The sequence below is a fragment of the Dermacentor andersoni genome, chromosome 4, assembly GCF_023375885.2.
Source record: "Dermacentor andersoni chromosome 4, qqDerAnde1_hic_scaffold, whole genome shotgun sequence".
Lineage (NCBI taxonomy): Eukaryota > Metazoa > Arthropoda > Arachnida > Ixodida > Ixodidae > Dermacentor > Dermacentor andersoni.
The window spans coordinates 100,500,622-100,521,026 of NC_092817.1; the positions used below are offsets into that span (position 1 = coordinate 100,500,622).

The window sequence follows — 20,405 nt, forward strand, 5'->3', positions numbered from 1 at the left end:
TTGCTTATAGCGACGGATGGTTACGAGTTAGAGTCATCTTGATTTACCGCCGAGAGGTCAAAGACTTGTCTCAGCCCCGCTTCGTATATAGGAAGTGCGACAGTGCCTTATTTAGGCAACTATAGCTTCGTGTCACCCTATACCACGCGCAAAAGCAGAGCAGTTTCAAAACACAAGAAAAAAAATATATATGTATACGCTGCGCCAATTTGCCCCTTCTATGAGGAACTGCCTGCGCCCACGTCTGGCCGAAGGATTGTATAGATGCCTCTTTCGGGCTTCACGCAGTATCGCAGCTAGGGGGACGCGCGGTGTAGCTGGCTATAAAGAGCCCGGCCGGAGACTGCAATTACGTGCCGGACGGTCGCTTATCGCGATGACCCGTCGCGTCGCGGACTCCTATGGAAAAGGTCAAGATTGAACAGTAGCCGCCAGCGGCTAGGCGGCGTTCCACGTGGCCTCTGCGGCCTGCTAGTGGTGCCCGGCCACGCAACCTCTAATTAGCATCGCTCGCCATCTGCGTGCACCGGCCGTAATCATGCACTGCACTTGCTTCGACCGCTGCGTCGACCCTATATAGTTTTGCTTGTCTCCTCGTAATCGCCGAAATTCATAGCCCGCCGACGATGTGTACACCTCTGAAGAATGGACTCGTGCTCTCGCATCGAAATAAGGCGCGGTCTTCACTTTTGTGGCAGGACAGTCTCGATGCGGCTGAATGTTCGTTGATTACGTGTATTACGCGCTATCCAGCTAATGTGTGCCGTTCTAGAAACCAACGGCGTAATATTTGTATGTAACCTGCGCATTCAATGCTTCCAGTTTGAACGGCGCCTACATTTCAGCCTGAAACGACTTTGCCTAAATATTGTCACGTATTATGGACGAGGACTATGCTAGTTTTCTCTAAATTATTTGTAGTGGGTAATAGAATAGCAGCAAATGTGGGTAGAGCCACTGCCTCTGGCAGCTCTGAGAAGCCACTGTTAATCGCCGATCTGCGTAAACGTTGACCCGCTTGGCAGGAGATCTGGCAACATTCCTGAACCTAAAGTAGTATCCAGTTGGCACACTACACATATATAGGGTTATTCGTTTTCGGGTTTTATATTTTTTCAAATTCGGGGGGTAAAAATTGGGCGTTATTTTTCAGCTTGATAATAGGGGACAAATCGGGTTTATCGTGGAAAAATTCCGCAATTCGGGTTTTATCAGGTTAAATTTGCAAACTAATAATTTATTCGATTTGCTCTAACCGGTGGGTAACAATTAGGGCTAGATTTTGGGCTGCTTTCAAGAAAATATTGCAAAATTTGGCGTTTCCTTGGTAATTAATTATTACTCGCAGTGAGAGGCAACGGTCAGTTTTGAGTTTTTTGTCGGCCGCTTTGGCCGCCTCTCGCCTGCGCGCCAACTGGAGGCACAGAAATTCCGTGGGCACAGTTGTTTCAAAAATCGGGAATAATCGGGTTTTACCCGATATTTTAGGAACACGTTCGGGGTGCAAAAATCGGGTAAAATCGGGTTTTACCCGAAAACGAACAACCCTACACATATAGGACACCATCTACGTGTCGCGCGATCACACTACTTCGCAGTGCTACCGCACACTGCTGTCCAGCATTCCTTCAGGGGCGCAGGATAGCGCCCCTGAATATAGCGCGCCAAAGGCTTCCGACCCCTGCATTCTTTGTTCTTTTTATCCGTCTTGTTGAAATTCAGTATCACTAACGTCTGTCGTATTGAATGTCACACTTTAACCACTGCAGTAAAATTATTTATGTACAAATAATTTTTCGCGCACCGCAGAACTGGCAGTATTACAATAAAGCTCTAGGCTGGGGCATGTTAAAAAATCACCCAGAAACGATTTCTACGATTTTGTACAAACGTAATTAGTCCTTAGGACAGGATCTTCTGATCATTAATTGACACATCTAAGTGCTCCGCGTAAAGCGTGCAATTTATTGTACGGGTTTAAAATGCACATCGCTACCGATCTCAACATGCCACGACCCTAAGTTTTCAGCCGCCCCTGACCAGGTGACGCGAGGTGACCGTGATGCCAGTAGGACGAGCTATCCGATTGGCTGCCCAGGGCTCGTCATCGATACGTTTTTGCAACTTTATGGTGACCGAACATTGTTCTTAATAGTTAGAATGTTAGTTAATTTGTTTCTATGAAAAAGAAAGTAACAGAAAAAGAATGCATACGGACAATTTCTCACTACACTGAAGCACTTCTGGCACACAGCAAATTAAGTGTCGTCTGCTTGTGTTACAACATGCTCCGTGTTGTTCGCCTCCGCGTTGTGGGCTTCATTCAAACATAGCGATCGGCGACATGTCAAGCTGTTACATCGTGCCCCTTTGCAAGGCAACATGCGAGCAGATTGACTGCAGCGCTGGTTGTCGGTATCCGATCGGCACCAGCATTTACGCGTTTGCGGCCGTCACTTCACGCCGAAAGATTGCTATATACTACACTAGTGTTCCGCGTGTCCGGTATTCGGGTAAACGCAAGCGCAAGCGGACCGGGTCTGGGCGCTTTACGTGATGAGCGAAGGCGCAAACGTGAATGGCCCGCATGGTGCAGCCACCTAGTGGCACAGAGCTCAACAAAACACAGAGCTAATATAATATAGCAGTAACAAAGTGTATTCTACTTTGCCGCTGGTGTAACCTTTTGGCAGGAGCGTAATCGTGAACACGTTGTTTTCCTAAATGTTTAAAATGTTTTGCGCTTGCTTACAGCAAAATTAGCTCTGTGTTTAGCTGGTTAAGCTCTGCGCCACCAGGTAGCTGGACCGTGCAGACCGATCAGACCGCTTACGTACGTCTACGCCAAAGCTCCTTCATCACAGCGGTAGTATAGTATGGAGGGGCTATAGTTTGCGCCTCCGACCATCCGTCAAAACGCCCATCTCGCCTGTGGTTAACAACAGAAAAACTCGGCTGGACGATACAATGCTCGCAACGCACGCTGCTTGGATAGCTCTCGCTTGGGAACGATGGCCAGGCCGCTGGAGGAGACGCTGGAGGTAATCTAGTACACTATAGTTGGAGAGCCTTCGCGTTCTGACTCCAAGATAACCGGAAGTAGACGACACGACGTCACATGATGACGCAGAGCCGTTAAAGGAAGAGCTTAGTCCCTACCACTCGGCGAACGAGTTGAGGAGAAAAAGCATGGCTACGGAGGAGGGTGACTTGTAGTCTTCCGTATCTATCTTAATATGAGACGCTTCACTTAAATTGTGGCGCGAACGTTTTACTGAAGCTGCACCCTAAGCGTCTACAAAATTTGTCCGAACCGTTTCAGGGATCCTTTAAGATCTCGTGAAATATTGTGCGTGCTTGTGTTTACCTTTTATTGGCTAGATATTGTACTTTCAACTTTGATAAACAAGTGCACAGACCGCGAAAATATAAACATGACTTTGTGACGTGAAAGAAGTTTGCTATAGACACGATATTTACGTGATCTGTTGAAAGAATCACATTTCGGGGGCGCATGGATGAATTATATTCTCAAACCTCGGCAGCAGCTCTGCAGGAAGATCCAGAAGTCGCACCGACGATATGTCAATTTTTGGTCAACTGTACACCTCCATTAAACAAAAGACGTGACCAAGTTGTCGCGGTGTCGGTCATTTGCCAAGCGCGACGGGACGAGTTTTTCGTCTGGCCGACCATACAATAGCCGGTACACAGTGCTCGGGCCATGCGCGCATTCGCAGCCGTGTGTACGGATCGACAGCGCGACTTCGCCGCGGGGTCCTTCCCCTCTCGCTGGCCGCATTGAGATTACGAGCTGGAAATAGCCGGGCGCCGGTAAACAAAGGCCACTCTCCGACGCCGTGCACGCGCGAACACTGTCCAGGCGCTCTCCCGAGAGCCGCTTCTTCGCCGCAGCCGCTTCTTGATGCATGCACCGGGCGCTCGAGAGCTACACGCTCGGAGTCCAGCAGCTCCTTCCGCGGACGTTGTGTGAGAGGAACGCCACCCCGGACGCTACATGCTTCTCCCATAGCGAGCGCGTGGCCTTTCTCGTCTGTCCGGAGAACCGACGTCGTTTACCCGTCCTTCTGCTCGTTGTTAACCCCGTGGCTGGTTCGCTTCCGGCTTTGTTCCTCCCCACCACAGACGCGCGCTCCCGTTGTTTCCCTTGGGATGCGCTTCCGTCTTGCTTGCGCACTACGAGCGAACAACTCGCTATACAGTATATACGTGTCGCATATCTCCGGCGTGTGCACTTACGGCGCTACGGTTTATCGAGATGGGAGAGAGTGAGAGTTTCGAAGACGTGAACTGCAATCACATATAGAATAGAGGGGCTTAATGCAGAAGCGCTGGCAGCGACATTTTGTGGCGCTCGGCTCAACCAGAACACTTTAGACACGTTTTCGTGTCCCGTATGGGTGTTCCTGACCGAGAAAAAAAATAAAGGAACGGCTGCACGTTAACGATTACATCACTGCAGACGCTTTACTCCAGCAGATAAGTATAGAATATGGTTGGTTACGGCAAGAATATAGCTTTGTGTCCTATCTGGTTACACTCCGTGCCACCTGGCGGCGCCACTAACCCAGCTGCACACGTTCGCGTCTCCGGTATAGTCTGGTCTTCCGCAAAGGGCAATACATTTGCGGACAAGCTAAAACTTCCTAGTTTTAGCCTCTTCGACAATTTACGCAATAACGGGTTTACTGCTGCTGCTTACTATATGTAAGCAGCAGCGTCGGTAACACCATCTTGTGATGCGTAACCAGAGAAGACGCAGATTTCTTACAGCAGTGACCTGCCGTATTTTACTTAGCTGCTGGTGCGAACTTTGGACAATGACATCATTGCTAACGTGCTGTCTTCTTTCAATTTTATTTCGACAAGAACACCCATTCAACACAAAAGCCCTTCTAACACGTTCCAGTTAGATAAAGCGTCACAGGACGTTGGTACTAGTGTTGCTACTGCCGTCGACGCGTCCGGTATATAGCTTTGTATTCTGTAAAGGCCGATACATATGCGAGCAAGCTAAACCTCGATTTCTCATGTCTCGGGGAAGTTTATTCTATTTGTTAGTGTCACAGATGGCAAGATGCCAGCACAAAAAATGTTAGGTATAGCAAAAAAAGAAAAGTGCCTTTATGTAGCAGTTCTCGCCAGCGTTGTTCATCAGCTCGGCGCGTAAGTATTAACGTTGACATTTATAATTGTGATGCGTTCCTGCCTTCCACCTCTCGAGAGGCGGAAGACAACAGCAGCATTGCTTGTGGCAACAGGATTTGACACTATCAATGTGGTCGGAACATTCGTTTCTTGCGATAAGCCGCTATAAGGTTATTTACTGGTGCAAATGTGTTAGCGGAGACATAACCACCATGAAAGTATTGCTGACTCCCTTACATACTGTTAATGTTATTGTTTTGAGAGGCAACATGTATACGTCTCTGACGCATTAATCAACAAACGTTCGAACACGGTGCCACAAGATATTGCTATCGGCGCCGACGTTCCCGTCTATATACGTCTGCTAGACGATGGTATAGATGGTAATAGGAATACCCCTATATTGGAATAACGCTTAACAGTCTGGAAACAGAGAGAGAACATCGTACGCTCTGCACAAACGCTTGGGCGCCCGCAACATGTCTTTCAATGGAATGCGAAAGACGTTAGTTGAGCTACAGTAGAGGACGAAGGAGTTTGTAAAACGTTTTCAACCGCGCTGATATGAATTCTGCATGAATAGAAGAGGAACGGATGCGACACAAGGCTGAAACTACCCTGTTATATCTCGTATACTTTCTCCTGCATATGTCTGAGTAACAAGGTTTCTTAAATTTTTTTCTTCCTGCGGGCTGCAAACTGGGCTCTTATAAGACCTTATGGGAGCCATTTCAACTGTATAGACTATTTTTGTGGTTCCAGAATGAAATCATACTGTGACTGAGCAGCTTGTAGCTGTTCGCAGTTATACAGGGTATATCACGACAGGACGGGTTATCTTGAAAGCCAAAATGCAGCACTGTGTGCTAGCACGGAAAGATTGTGTAACGATATATATGTATTATCGCCTGCAGGCTGCGCGCGCTGTAAGCATTTAAGATTTTGCTCTTGTTTGTTTGCCATCGGCCTGTATCGCTGCTGTTCTCTCTTCTCGTTGTAAACTCGTGTTCCTTTAAAGCCATCGCCACCCATGGTTTCCGTCGCAGATGCTTTCTTTGTCTTCTTTTGTGACACTGCATTGGCTCCCTCAGCATCGGTTGTCAGGGGCCAGGGAGACACCGGCAGCTTTCATCGTCAATACGCAAGGCTGAAACCACATGTTCACCAACTTTCCTAATCATTTGCGTTTTTCACCGTCCGCGTAATTTGGGCTAAAGACGCCGTACGTCTCACAATAGGCACGAGATTTTTGTCACCGGTGGAGGACATCTGCATCAATGCAACGGCCTGCGAGACCCGGAAACACTGTTCTTTCTTAATAGTTTGCCTAACACAGTACTGTTCGATTGCGCAAGAATGTTTATGTACGATGGGGGCGAAATGCAAACAGCACTCGTGTACTTAGATTTAGGTGCACATTAAAGAACCCCACATGGTCAAAATTAATCCGGAGTCCCCCACTACGACGTGCTTCATAACCAGATCGTGGTTTTGGCACGTAAACCCCCATAATTCGATTTTTTCAAGTTTGTGTGGAGGCGATAGTACCGATAAAGCTCGATTTTCTTGAAACCTTTTGTGCGAACTCTCTGAAATATTCATACGTGCTGGTGCGACGAGAATACAACAAGCATACACTGCAGAGTGGTCGGAAACAGACAAACATAAACATTGAAACGCTGCGCAGCTGAAGGGTAACCGAGAATAAGGAATGCGTTGTGGTGGTCACGCATAATTATTTGCACATACGAGCTCGCACATGCAGGTTGCATTTCTGACCACAGCGCACCGTGCGCTGGCATCTGGAGAATCCTTTTATTTCGTCACTGTCATGGCCCGTACGTTTCTTGTTTCATTTTTTTTTTTGAACGCGTTCTAGTTGTCCCAAGATTCTTGGTGATAATATAATATCATAATAAATAGAAACAGGAAACTTGGTGGACACCAACGCATCGGCTGCGAGCACGATTGATTTAGATGCATGCGGGCTTTTTCTAAATGAGCTGTCGACGTTTAAAGCCTGCGGAAATGAGGAGCCTTCTGGGATATAGTTCACTCTGGCATTGTTTGCAATTAGTCAATTGGTTGTATTCTGCGAGATTTGCTACACGACGTTTTAGTAAAGGCAGCCAGATAGCCTGCAACGTCGGTGTTTATGACTCCAGCTGTTTTGAAACAAACGAGATACGAAGTCTATAGAAGAGCCAAGATAACGCGCAACAGCCATGCGAACGAATCTGGATGCCTCGGTGAAGCGGAGCAACTTATCAAGTCACCAAGCGTTAAGGGATGTGATAAGCGATTTCACGATAAGGGTCCTCCTGGATGTAGTAGGGCATAAGGGCAAACAAGAAAATAAAAAAAGCAATACAGGCGCCCTTCAGAGCACGCGAGCCCGTGTTGTCAATGCGCATTGACTTTCGATAAAGAGGTCGGCAGATGAGCAAGCAGCTTTTATCATCCGCCACCCATATCTTATCTGCCTCCTACGGAAACCGTATCGCACGTCGCACGTGATGAGCAGCTGGGAAACCAATGAACAGATCACGCCCGGGCCGCATCTCGTGACGAGTTCTCAACCAGCGCACAGTTTAAGACGAACGCCAGCATTAATGAAAGGTAATGAGGATGGGTCGCCACAAAACGGTACATGCGCGCGCACGCTACACGCTTGCGTGCGAGAGAGACCATGCGTGAACTGTAAGAAGGCGAAGCTGCGCGCGCACTTACACACACGCTTTCGCATCGCCAGTTCTGTCACGTACGGCATTAGCCGACCCGCCTGACCCTCTCGTGGCGAACGCGCGCGCGCGCGCGGTCCAGTCGTGACAAGACACCCCGTTTGGAGCCGCGCCGTGTGGTTCCGCTGCTCTTGCGGCGGTGTCGGGCCGCGATCGCGTCCCCCCGCGGCGCCGTACCAAATTGGGTGCCGTACCGTGCGCAATGCCGCTCTGCTGCTTGTACGCAAATCCGCTCCGGGAGTGGTCACGCCGCATCGTTGAACGGTGGAAAGAAAGAAAGAAACAAAAATATATGGAGAGAGAAATTGAAGGGAAAAAGAAACTAGGAGAGGACCGGCGGCACTCAGTTTGACCCGGAGCTGCTTTGCTCGCTCAACAAAAGCCGCCGCGACTCGCTGCAGCAGCGGCAGCCAGAACGCAGGATGAGGAGGAGGAGGCACCTTCCATAATCGCCAATGAGCGTTGGACAGCGCCGCGCGTTGTCGGAACACCTTTGGCTGCGGGACAAATGAAACTAACGTGTCGCTTCACCCACGGCGTGGCGAGCCGGTCACCCAAGCGATGCCGCGCCGCACCGCCATACTGCGAACCAAGAGCTTCGCTTTTGATGCGGCCCGCTTCTTAGCTTTCTTTTGGAGTGTTCTACTATCGATCGATTCTTTAAAGCTCGCCTGTCTCGCCTTCTTAATTTTTTTATGTCCTATTACGTGCTTTCTTACTTCTTTTATTATTTTTTTTTTTGCTCGCACCCTGCTGCGCTGTCAAACGGATTGTCGGCAAGCGCGGTTGGCGAACAGGAAGTTGTGATCGCTCTAATGGTGAATCCTGGCCCGTATAGGGCCATACGGATTAAAAGAACGCGCTTCTCAGCCAGACGGAGCAGCCAATTAATAACTGCTAACTGACTCGAGGAGCCCGTTGGACGCTTTCTGTTGCGAAATGAACCCGTGACAGCGTGGAGGGACGCGCCCGCGGCTTGTGTACGTAGTACTTCCGCGTGTTGGCGAACGCCGTCAGCCGGAGATTAGGCGCAGAAGCTTTAACCGCGGCGAGCCAGTATAATGTAACCGCGACTCTACGTGGAGCGCCCCTATCGAAAGTTTACGAAGGAGGAATTGAAAGCATGTACAGTAAGGCAAAATTTGGTTGCAAGAGTGTTGATTGAGCCAGATGACGGGCCTCGGCGAAACTAAATTTCACGCGTTAGCAGAATCATGTTGCCTGTCGCTCGAGAGGCCTTGAAGGTGCGACCGGTTTGCGAAGCGGTACGAGTTATGATGATATTGGCGATGATGATGATGAGGAAGAATAAGGTGGATATGAATAGCTCTTAGAATTAAGTGGGGTGGGTGGGGTGAGAGCAAGATGGCGGTACCAACCCGGCTGCTCACGTTCATTCACTCGATAAACCACCATTCCGTGAACAGCAATTGCGTACACGGACAAGCGTGCCGGGGACATCTCGCTTATGATTGGGGAAAAAGCAACTGCAACTATTTTTTTATGGACAAAAAGCTTCTGGCAACCGAGCATCTTGGTACAATAAAGTTTTCCCCTTTCTCCTCTGCCGACGCGTTTCTCGAGAGGAGACGTGGTATAGCGCGATGCCTAGTGTGTACCTGCTGAGAGTTACTGTAATGGGAGCCTTTAGCCCGTCAGAGTTGGGCATCTGTTTTCCATTCGCCGCTCCACTCACCTTCGTCGAACGTAGTCACGTGGCCCCCAAAAGCAACCATGCAACACGGAGAAGCTAAAACTAAGGCACAGATAAACGAAGTTGACTGTGGCAGTGGCACCGCGTTATCAGCGTTTGACGCTTTCTTAGAGGATCAATATCCAGACGACTGCTTCAGAAATTTTGTTTTAGAGCGCAGCTCCTAGACGCCAGTTCCTGCGCTGAGCGTCCCTCGGCGTAACCGAGCGAACGAGCGCAACGAAGCAGGAAAGAGCGAACGCGGAGCGTAGCGGGGATTGAAAGACGCTGTCTGCGGCTGTGAATCGCGCCCATGCGTAACCCACGCGCTGCCTCTCGCGATCTCTCAATTAGCAAGGCACTCGCGCCGCCCTTCGCTCCGTCTGCAACCTGCCGCACGAGACAGATTGCCCTCGCCAGCCCTGCCACTCACTGCGTTTCCCCCCTATAATATAAACCCTGTACCTATATAATCATAATACAACATATTGACACGGATACTTCTTTCACGTATAGAGCTGCGTTCAAATTTCGCATTATGGAGTATCATAATAGATATGGTATATATAAGGGGCTCAGCCGAAGGAAGATGTCGGTGATTTTTTTTTTTTTTTCGTATTGTAAGTAATTTCAGGGTTGCTGGTTGGCATGTTTTTTGGCAGATGGGGCCACCAGGCTCTGCACAACGAAAGAGATCCAGCGCTAGGAATAAAGTTGCTACCACCACCGTCCAGCGCTAGGCGATGTCTGAGCACATGCAACGCTATATTTCTATTCGTTCAGAAGAAATCGAAATACCATACCTCACATGTGCATTTCTGCAATAAAGTGGTCCTCGATAGTCCCTGATAAAGCGGGTAGACCATGGTCGTTCATGTAGCGACGAGCTTGACTCCTGTGAACGTGACAACAAGCAAGCCTGTAACGTTTTTTTTTTTTCATTTTTCTTGAATACATGCTTCTTCCTCCTCCTTCTCCTGAATGGCCATGGCACGACTCTTCTCCCGTAAGGACTGTATTGGCGTGTACGCCTGAAATGTTGAAGGTGAAAGCAATTTACGCATCCTCGTCAATCGCCTATCCACGCTCGCCGGTGTACTAAAGTGGGGAGCCTGTCAATTCTTGGAATTTCGCGCTATGCACAATGGCTTGTGGGTCCAACGGTACAATGACCTATCCTGCACGTGGCTGGCTTGTACTCTTGATGCACCCTGCACTGGAGGCGAAGTTCTCCGAGTTAGTGACGCTGTAGGTTGTGTGAATATACCAAGTAATGCCTCTATGTTTTTCTTCTCCTTGCTTTTACGTACCGTTTTGGTTACAGCCATCTTCTGGCCGCTGTTCAGGTGCAGCTGTCACATTCGGCTTAAGGGAGAGGCGTGTGGAAGCAATAGCGCTGGTGACATCGTGTGATGCAGAATCTAACCTGAGAGCACAATGACAGACCATATTCTACTTAACTGTTGCTCTGTAAAGCGTTTGTAGCGACATAATCGTTAAACCTGCAGCCATTTCTGTTTTTTTTTTTCAAACGCGTTGTAGTTTGACAAAATATTACAAGATGTCGCTATCAGCTTTGCTATAATGTCATTGCCGTCTACGGCTCTGGTAACCCGATTATCCGTGAACGGTAAGAAGCTTGCGGACAGACAGACACTCTATATTGTCTACTATATATACTTGCTTACATTTATATTGCACATTTCAGTATAGGAAAGTTAGTGTTTCCATCTTGTGAGAGCACTGGGCTCTGTTTTGAATGACCATGCGTTCGAACCGCCGTTTCCGTTCTGGATAACCAGACACGAGCATTTTTTCCCCCAGCAGTTTACTCTTCAAGCTAATAGACTCCAGGCGCCTTTCTTGTCGGCAGGAAGACGACCAGAGACGTGGGGTGCCCGTTTGCTGAACTCGCGCGAGGACACGCGCCTCACCCACACCGTTGCAGCTATCTGCGAGTTTCCGGTGTTTGTTATCTCTCGCAGCCGAAACACGAGCCCTTCAAGCACAATGACGCTCGGGAAGCGCCCTTAACCGGACACTTTGGATACACTGTCATGATCGCGTGTTGACCAAACATTTTGAGCCGAGGGAATAGCAGCGATGTGTATAATACAGGGTGTCCCACCTATCACGCACCAAGATTTAAAAATGTGCAAATGCTAAGTAGCTGGACAGAACCAAGGTAATGCTGTTTGCCGTCGCTTGGAGATACTCGGATTATTTTGTTCATTCCACCTAACTATACAATTAGTCGTTACTAATGAACTTCTCGAATATTATGAATAGACGAAAAGTGTCAATGAGAACATTGTAGAGCAACATACGAAACTCCCGATGCAGCTTTCCATTGCTCAATAGGTGCTACATAAAAGCTTTTCCGAGCGTGAAAAACGCTCGCGAATACACGCAAATGCCTCGAGTGGTCAGTCGCGTGGCAGTTTTGCGTATCTGAGTGTCCCTAAGCGACGACAAACAACATCACCTTGGTTCTGTCCAGCTACGTGGCATTTGAATATTTTTAAATCTTGATGCATGACAGTTGGGACACCTGTACATGGGTATGCCATAGGTCTTCTGGATGATGATACACTGAACTGTTGTCAAATTCTTATGAAAGGAGGCGCTCGAGATCCACCTGCAGCCAGCACTTTGTATTATACTAAAGCGGATGTTCTATTCTCGGGTGCGTCACGGTGGTTTGCTGGAACCCTAACGGTACGACATGACTTCCTTACTTCGATTACGTATCCAGAAGCGGTAATTAACGGCAGTTTACAAATATACGGTCGCAACAACCAACTAATTAAGTAGAGGCTTATTTTACGAGACGCAAGTTACTTGCATGCCAAAAATTCGCGGTGGAGGCACTGCGCAGCCCGCGGAGGAGGCGCAAGCGGCTCGCGTCTCAGTTCTCACATGTGGCAGTTATTCCTTTTCTTGCCATGTACGACGTACACAATGCAATAAGTCAATCTCTAATTAGAATCTTTAACTTGAATGCAATGTTCCAGATCTCCCCTCATTTACCGTGGATGCATACAATTCATCCTTGAAGTGCAGATACTTCGCTTGCTAAGCTGCTCGGACTTATCGGAGGCGCATATCGCGTGTATGAGAACACGATTCTTGTCGTTTCCCGGAAACCAGCGAGTCCGCTGGTTACCGTGAGCGCGTTGTGCGTGCCTGTAGAAAATGCACAGAAGAGAGAGAAGTGGTTCGTCGTGAGAAAGAAAAGGTTGGCGCTGTCTTCTGCAGCCCTCGCGGGTGCACGGCTCCGCGACAACAGGGAGAGAGGGGGGGGAGGTAGGGAAGGGGGGAGAGTGGACAAAAGGAGATAAATGGGGAGAAGGAATAGAAGAAGCTGAAATTCGCTCCTATTTTGCGAGTGGACAAGCCCTCACCACAAGGGAAACGATTCGCGATGTCCTGTGACGGGACTCATTTCGTCGAGACACGAATACATGTGGCTTTGTTCACCAGGCCGCAACTTGCTCCGCCGCGTCGTCCTTTTTGTCGTCGTAGACTTCTGCGGACGCGAATTCTCCGGATGCGAAATTATGGTTCCATTTTCTTTTTCGTCCCCAGTCGGGAGGATCCTGTATTGTCGACAACTTATTGAAAACTCCTTCATGCATTCTAATTTTAGCTGACCTTGCCGAGAGGTCGCACCACCGTCGTCCTTGTGCTTTGAACAAGCGCGAAAAGTCGCTGTGTGTGCGTAAAGCAGAAACCACGTGTACCGAGCGTGGCGTCTTCGTTAGCTCGCATCCGATTGTGGAAAGAGCGACCGTTGTTATTTATGGCGGTAGGAAGAAAGAAAGAAAGCTGAGGATATTGTCGACTCCCTCCCTCCCTCCCTCTTTCTCTCTCTCTCTCTCTCTCTCTCTTGTTCACGGCACTCTCTGTGCATACGCGGCGACATGTTTCGTGGGTCAGATCTGCTTGGCACAGCACGATGGCAGACGCGCGGAATCAACCACTTAGTTGTGCGTCCCATCGACGGCAACTTCGACATTTTGTGCCTCTATCGAACTGCCCTTGCCACGGATACCGCTGAGCCATGCCGATTTGCCTGAACAGTGTGCGAACAAACCTCTCGAGATTGACGCTACCGAAAGTGCGGGTATGTGGCTGTATTGCGTTGTCTGCACATTACGGAGCTTTAGCCATGCAGTAATAACGCGTACCGAAACGCACCGAGCAAATAGCCATGGTCGATTAATTTTTCTTATTCGATTGATGATTAATCGTTCATCATTTTAGCCTTTAACTGATTAATCGCTTTCGACGCAGGATTTTTTAATGGATTAAACGATTCATCGAAATTTTTACCGGGCGCTTTTATAAAGGTTGAAACAGAGTTGCCTACTTTTGCAGGACCCTATTTTAATGTCAATGACGTAGAACCAAGTTTGAAACATTAGCGTATAAGCGTAGGATAAAGTATGATCTTTAACTTGTTAAAGACTAAAATATAGTTGGCACTAGTGGCTTTTGAAAAAGGTTAACAATATAGGCTGTAACATGGCACTTAGCGCAGAATTAAATAATATATGTGACACTAGTGAATCCCTGCACAGTACAGTTATACAAGAATTAGGAAAATGGCAGAAGTGAAAGGAGAAGTCCAGCTGAAAGAATTTTAAAAAATTGCAATGTGCACAGGGGAAAAGAAAATTACTGGTTTAGGATTTTAAACCACATGCCTTTTTTTCTACAGAGTGAAAGAAAGTCAATAGACTGGGATGTTTGAGTGAAACCTCCGGCAGCCAACTTACAAGGGTAGGAAAGACGCCCATTGATTGCAATGCGCGCAGGACTCGCCGCAGTCACCCCCTGTAACCATCGTTCTATTTAAATCAGCGTTGGATTGGCGCAAGTTCTCGTTCATTCCTCTAAGTGTAGAAGAAGTGGAATAACATAGATGGTTCACCAAGGGAAACGTCGAGCGAAGAATTTGCTCGGGAATTGCCTATTGATCGATTGTATGTTTGCGCTGGACACCCGGTTTTATTTCGTAACACTTTCAGTCAATGGAAGTTTTGTGCATAGTCTGCGTTATGTGATGACAATTGTCTATGTACTTTTTTGTGCACAGCCTCCTTTGTCTCACGCTACGAGACCGCAGCACGTACGTAAAATGTAAAAAAAAAAATAAAAAAAATGTGCCCCATTTATTTTGTCATTGTCGGTGCTTCTATCGCACTAAAACGTTTACGATAACACATGTGCAACGGGTATCAGAGTCGGCCCGTCTACGCCTTTTTAATTAGGCTGCCTCCGTCATCGTGCCGTCGGGGCTGTTGCGTCGACCTCAGGAACGAAAGTCGGTGGCATTGTGTAGAATACCATGACACTAAGAATGACATGTTTGGTTAAGGTTGTGTTCAAATTTATTAGCGTGACAAATGCAATGTGGCTACACTGTGAGTGGGAATGTGACGTAGCAGCAGTGCAAATGTCTTGGGGTACTTTTGTGTTTCAGTGCTTGCGCAGATGTGAGAGAGTGCTTTTGAGCTCTGAATGTCAACTAGCCCACCACAATTTCTACGTTTCATGACATCGAATTGATGCGAGAAAAAAAAAAATTGCTCAGTTTAGTTATTGATTCCAGCATAGGTTTTCGTCACCACGCATATTGTACTAAGAGGACCACCGGTCACACTGTAACTATCAGCAGCTCCTGTTCAAGGATGGTGTCGAGTGAAATTCGGTCTCTTATCAGCTTCTGCTGCAAAACGGTATTATTTTTTTTCACTGTAAGCAGGAAGCCATTGCACGTTTGGGCCTTAACTTGAGTTTATTGTTGCCGTCACCGAGGTAATGCTGCATACAGTGCGACGACCGTCGTATTTGCGCGCGCGCAGCAAAAGTCCGCGCGCTTCCGCCACATTCGTTCCCTGCGCGAGGGGTCCTGACCGCGTATCGCAAACCACGCGCACGGCAGAGCATAAGGGGGCTTGCGACGCGGAGCGGGAGGGGCGGGGGGTGCAGAAAGAGCATGTCTGCCCGATCCGCTTTCTCCGTCGCGGACACAAGCGCACAAACAGAGAGAAATGCAACGCGAAGCGCGCAATAAGAGCAGCCGCCAGCGCGATAACTAAGAGAACGGCCGTCTTGATGCCTCGTTGCTCTGCGTCTGCCCCGTCGCCATTATCGCGGGTTTGGCGAGCGCATACTACGCGAACACACGCGGCGAACGAACGGGCCGCGGTTCCGCGGGCGCTGCGACGTCCGGCCCACGTCTCTGCCGTCTCACGTTTCGTCCCTTTTGTGCCTCGCAGACGCAGCTGGAGCAGGAGGGTCTGGCCAACCAGCATCAGCAGGAGGAGCTGCGGCGACAGCAAGAGCAACTGCTCGAGCAGCAGCAGAAGTTGCACGATTTGCAAGTGAGTGCAGCTCTATGCGCGGCTCGCCATTTTGTTGCCCCCGAGCTTCGGCCTCGGTCATTTGCATACCCCCCTCCCGGCGTTGTGTTTTGCGCGCGAGAGGAGATGTAGCGAGTTGCACATCGCGCCTGCCGAAGGGCGACGACGGGGGAAAACTAAGGTTGTGCTCGCCGCCTCGCTTTACTCGTATATGCTGCATGCCGCCGCGCCGCGCGTTCCGACGTCGTGGCCCGAAAACCCGAGCTTCGGCCCGTCGGCCGATCCCTCGGGAGGGTTGGCTCGGTCGGCGAAGCCCTCGCGGTTGTGGTCGGTTGGCCTCTGGGTGGGCTTCTTATTTGTCCGCGTTGCGTGGTCTCCCCACTCCCGTGACAAATGGTTTTTCGTCTCCCTAATGGCAGAATTATGCCCCCGCGAGCGGAGGCGCTAATTTCGAGGCCGCCATCCTTCATCTTCGGCCCAGTTGTTCTGTGCCCTTCTGCCACAGCCGTGGCGGCAGCAGTTGTCGATGCAGTCCCGCCGTGGTTCCCGGTGCGGTGGCCGCCGCCCCTCCTCCGCCGACATCTATTGATTCGATACGCCGCTGGCTGCAGCATGCTACCGCGGGCTCTTTCGCCACGCACGCGTTGTCGCCGCTTGTGAGGAGACCGCGCGCGCGTGCGCTCGCGTGGATGCGTGGAGTTCCGCGTGCACGCAGCCGACCCACTGCTCTTTGGCAGCCACGTAAAGCTGTGCCGCGAGCCCCTTGCGGAAGGCACGTTTAGCACCCCGATAGTTTGGCATGTCCGTTGACTGATGCACGCTAACGGTGATCGCGCGGAGACGGTCGCCTTTTAGTACTGAACCCACCTCGGTGTCGAGGTTGGTCAAAACTGAAAGCAGTGCCGTTTGTGCAAGCGTTACAAATATATTGTACGTAAATTTGGTGCCTTCCTGACGCCCATCTTTCTTACTATGATGCGTGGCAAGCGACGAGCTACCTGAAAACGACCGTAAGGCGTAGCGTGAACGTCGCTGGAGCCATGTATAGATGCCGTTGCTTTGGGAAGAGTGTACGCAGTGTTTCTGGAACTGATGCCAGCTATTTCTTTCGGAGGTTGAGTTCTGCGTGTGAGTATGTTGTATGGGAGGGTGGGAGCAGGTGCAGACGCAGGAGATCATCAGGGTTAATAGAAAATCGCCTAATTTAGAAGTTTTATTTCAAGAAAGGATTAGCCGTTGACGGAAGTCTATAGTTCCAAGAGCCGTACGTTCACGAGCAGTTGACAGCAAGTTGCATCGTTGATCGCCTTTGCCTCGAGTCAATAGGAAATCGATTGATAGGTCGCGAACTGAACAGGACGACAGTGCGAACAGAACGACGGGTACTGCAGGCTTATGTGTTTCCTACTACACTTTATTGCAATACTGTGAGGCTGAATGATGATTCGGCATGTATTTTGCTTCAACCCAAACAGCACAGCGTTGTAATAATAGTCCCGACCGTAAATTACTCGGCAAATCTCGGTGCTCGTGCGCAGATGTTGGCAGCTAAGCACTCTCCTTTCCATGTTCGCGAGGCGCAGGTAGAAAATCTGAGACCATGCGGAACGAAAAGTTAAAGAAAAAAGCCGATATAAGTGTTTCATTACACTTACCGCATGCAATTGTTTTTTACGCCCTAGGTCTAGCCCACATAAGGCCGAGGCATTGATAAGCTTAACTACACCACTGAAAAAAAAAAAAAAAAATGAAACCGCATATTTTTGTTACAAATGTATACATTTTGTATACAAATGTGTACAAAATACATTCGTATTTCGCGCGCGCGTTATGTGCATTGCCCACCTCTACCCGACTGCCTCCACTTCAGGCGCGGCTCAGTGGTCAGTACATGGCCGCGGCTTCGGTGTCCAAAGGATTTCTGCTGATGCCCATGCTGGAGGCCGCACTGCCCCGGGTGCCAACGAGGCCCGTCTCGTCGCCCACGGCCGCGCATACACCGCCCACGGTAAAAATTTTAGGCGCACGCGCTTCGAAGTTGAGCACGGACGTTCCCGCACGTTTCCTCGCACCGCTGTCTTGGCTGACTGGGCATGCGCGGTAACCGTTTGCTTGCTCCGGCATGATCGCGTTGCCTGTCGGTGGCGCTCTATGCAATTGCTTTATGATATGTGTTTGTGGCAAACAGTAGCGGGAGGTTTACAATACCGTATAGTTGCACTCTGTCCTGTCGTCTTCCTTGTTTTAGTACCACTTCGGGCTCGTCTTCATGCACCAACTCGTCCGTTAACTTGCTTTACTTTGCTATACATGAAAGTTCTCTGAAGTTGGCTACGTTTACTCCGTGATTTACGGTGAATGCAGTACTCCTACGTGTATTGTACGGGAGTGCTGAGATATTGAACGCCTATATAGTTGCGGCGTTTCTCCTGAGCACGTAGAGAGCGTAGCGCGCATCGCATGGCAGCGTGGGCATGCCTGTGAACGAGCTAGCTCTCGAAATTACGTGGTTTGACGGCATTATGGACTTGCATTACAGATGTCTCTGCTGCAGTTTGCATGTAGCGTGAAGAGTTTGACTTGCGCCATACCTTTCTTTCAGGGGCACGTGCAATGCTAGCGACTCGCACGGTTTAACCCACCCTGTAGGCATAACAATGACACTAGTTGTCCATCACCTCGGTTGGCCCACTCTCAGTGACACCAGTTGTCGGTCACGTTGACGGGCAGCTGTTCATAGCATTACAGTTAAGATCGTTAAACAGAACCGGGGTAGGTCCTCATGAACATTCATGAGGAGTCATGTTCAGTTCTTCTTGCTTTTTATGGCACGCCAAGCTGCGCGAAGTGATAGACACATAAAAATCAAGCGCTGCGTCGTCAGATTCACTGTGGCCACAGGACGAGACTGCGGGGTGGACGATTAGGTCGTTATGCCTCGTGCCATAGCGCGACACATAATGATCTTTCGCCTTAGCGATTCTGTTTTTCCGTGCGAAGATCTGCGGCTGAGTTGTAAACATACCAAGGCGCTAAATCATTGAGACCAAAGCAAAGTGCGGGGCCGCGCTATGATATTGCAATGTATACTTCAGCGCACGGTCGTAAACCATGTACGGTGAATGTCACGATGCGTGTTTCGACCGTGTTTCTTGCAGCTTGCCCTTGCAACAGCCGCCCTTTCGCCGTAAAGGCCGAACGTCGAAACACTGCGTAACGTCCGCTATAGCTGTAGGTCGTATTCACCAAAGGGGCACCTCTAAAGACGCACACAGAGAGCGGAATTCCGCGCAGACAGTATATACAACAGCACGCCCGCTCTCCGCGGCCCTGCTCTCCCAATCATAGGGACTAGAATATATATATGTACTGGAGCCCGTATAACGTTCTTCCTTAGAATACAACTCTCGATGACTGCCCCCGATATGAATCAGGGACGTCCTTTAGTATCGGCGTTCCGTCGTATCGAGACGGCCAGAAGTCGCTTGCTACGGTCGTCTCGCCTCTCTGCCCACTGGCGCTGTGCGGAGGAATTTCAGGCTTCGCCGCGGAGATCTTAATCGGACGTCGTATAACCCCGTGCCGTGGTCAGTGGCGGTGGTCGCGTCCTCCTACTTTTCCTCGTGAAAGCCTCGCTGTTGCAGCCCCGCAGAGGGACATCGTGGGCGGTGTTTCACCGCGGCGCGGTCAAGAAAGAGCCCAGCTATGTCGCTTGACCGATCGAGAACCACGGACATTGTCTGCAGGTGGTGGTGACGCAAAGTGGAGAGAGAAGAGCACCCTTCCTTGGACAGGTCGTTCGCCCGTTAGGTGGCGGCTTCGTATACGATGGCGATCTGGAAGAAAGCGAAAGAAAACGACAATGAACTTCTCGGCCGGACAGCGTTGGCGCACAGTTGACCGGTGAACCTGCGGTATATTTCCCCCCTCGAAACGACCAATAAATCATGGGAACGCGGGCGAGCTCTCGTGGCCACGGCAGGTTGCTCCATGGGGCCGAGATTTATTCTTTACTGTCCAGCCCGGTAGGGGAGCCTGCTACCAAGGGGGAGCTGTAAAGGTGCCCAAAGCGAGACCGCTGCAGCGATTGTCTTTTTTTTTTTCGTCCAGATTACTGCTTTCGTGGTTGTGAGCGAGCCTCAAAAGAGAGCTTGCGCACTTCTCAACGGAGGCGTCCGAGTGTGAAGAGAAACAAGTGAATTAAAGACAGAAAAGAAAGCTTGAGTAAAAGAAAGACGTAGAGGTCGCGGCCGCTGAAGTAACCTTCTGCCCTTCGACTCTGTGCTAGTGATAGAGGAATGCGTGGGGAGGGAGAACTAGTGTAGGATTGAGTAGCGATGATGACATATTTTGGCAATTTAAGCAGCACTCGCAGTACAGTGTACAAACGTGCGCAAATTCTTCAGTAAGTTCACTAGCAAAAAAACTTTT

The 20,405-nt window shown here is 49.6% G+C and overlaps 1 protein-coding gene across 6 annotated transcripts in view; it reads left to right on the top strand.

Moving 5' to 3' along the window:
• LOC126536542 (uncharacterized) overlaps window positions 1-20,405 on the top strand; it is a 470,489-nt gene that overhangs the window by 426,856 nt on the left and 23,228 nt on the right. For 5 of the 6 annotated variants that reach the window (XM_050183554.2, XM_055074075.1, XM_055074077.1 and 2 more), the window contains 2 exons: window positions 15,891-15,995; window positions 17,845-17,982. In XM_050183554.2, coding sequence (XP_050039511.1) covers window positions 15,891-15,995; window positions 17,845-17,982 — 243 coding nt within the window. The remainder of the gene's footprint in view (window positions 1-15,890; window positions 15,996-17,844; window positions 17,983-20,405) is intronic. The other variant, XM_050183557.2, reaches the window with a different exon arrangement.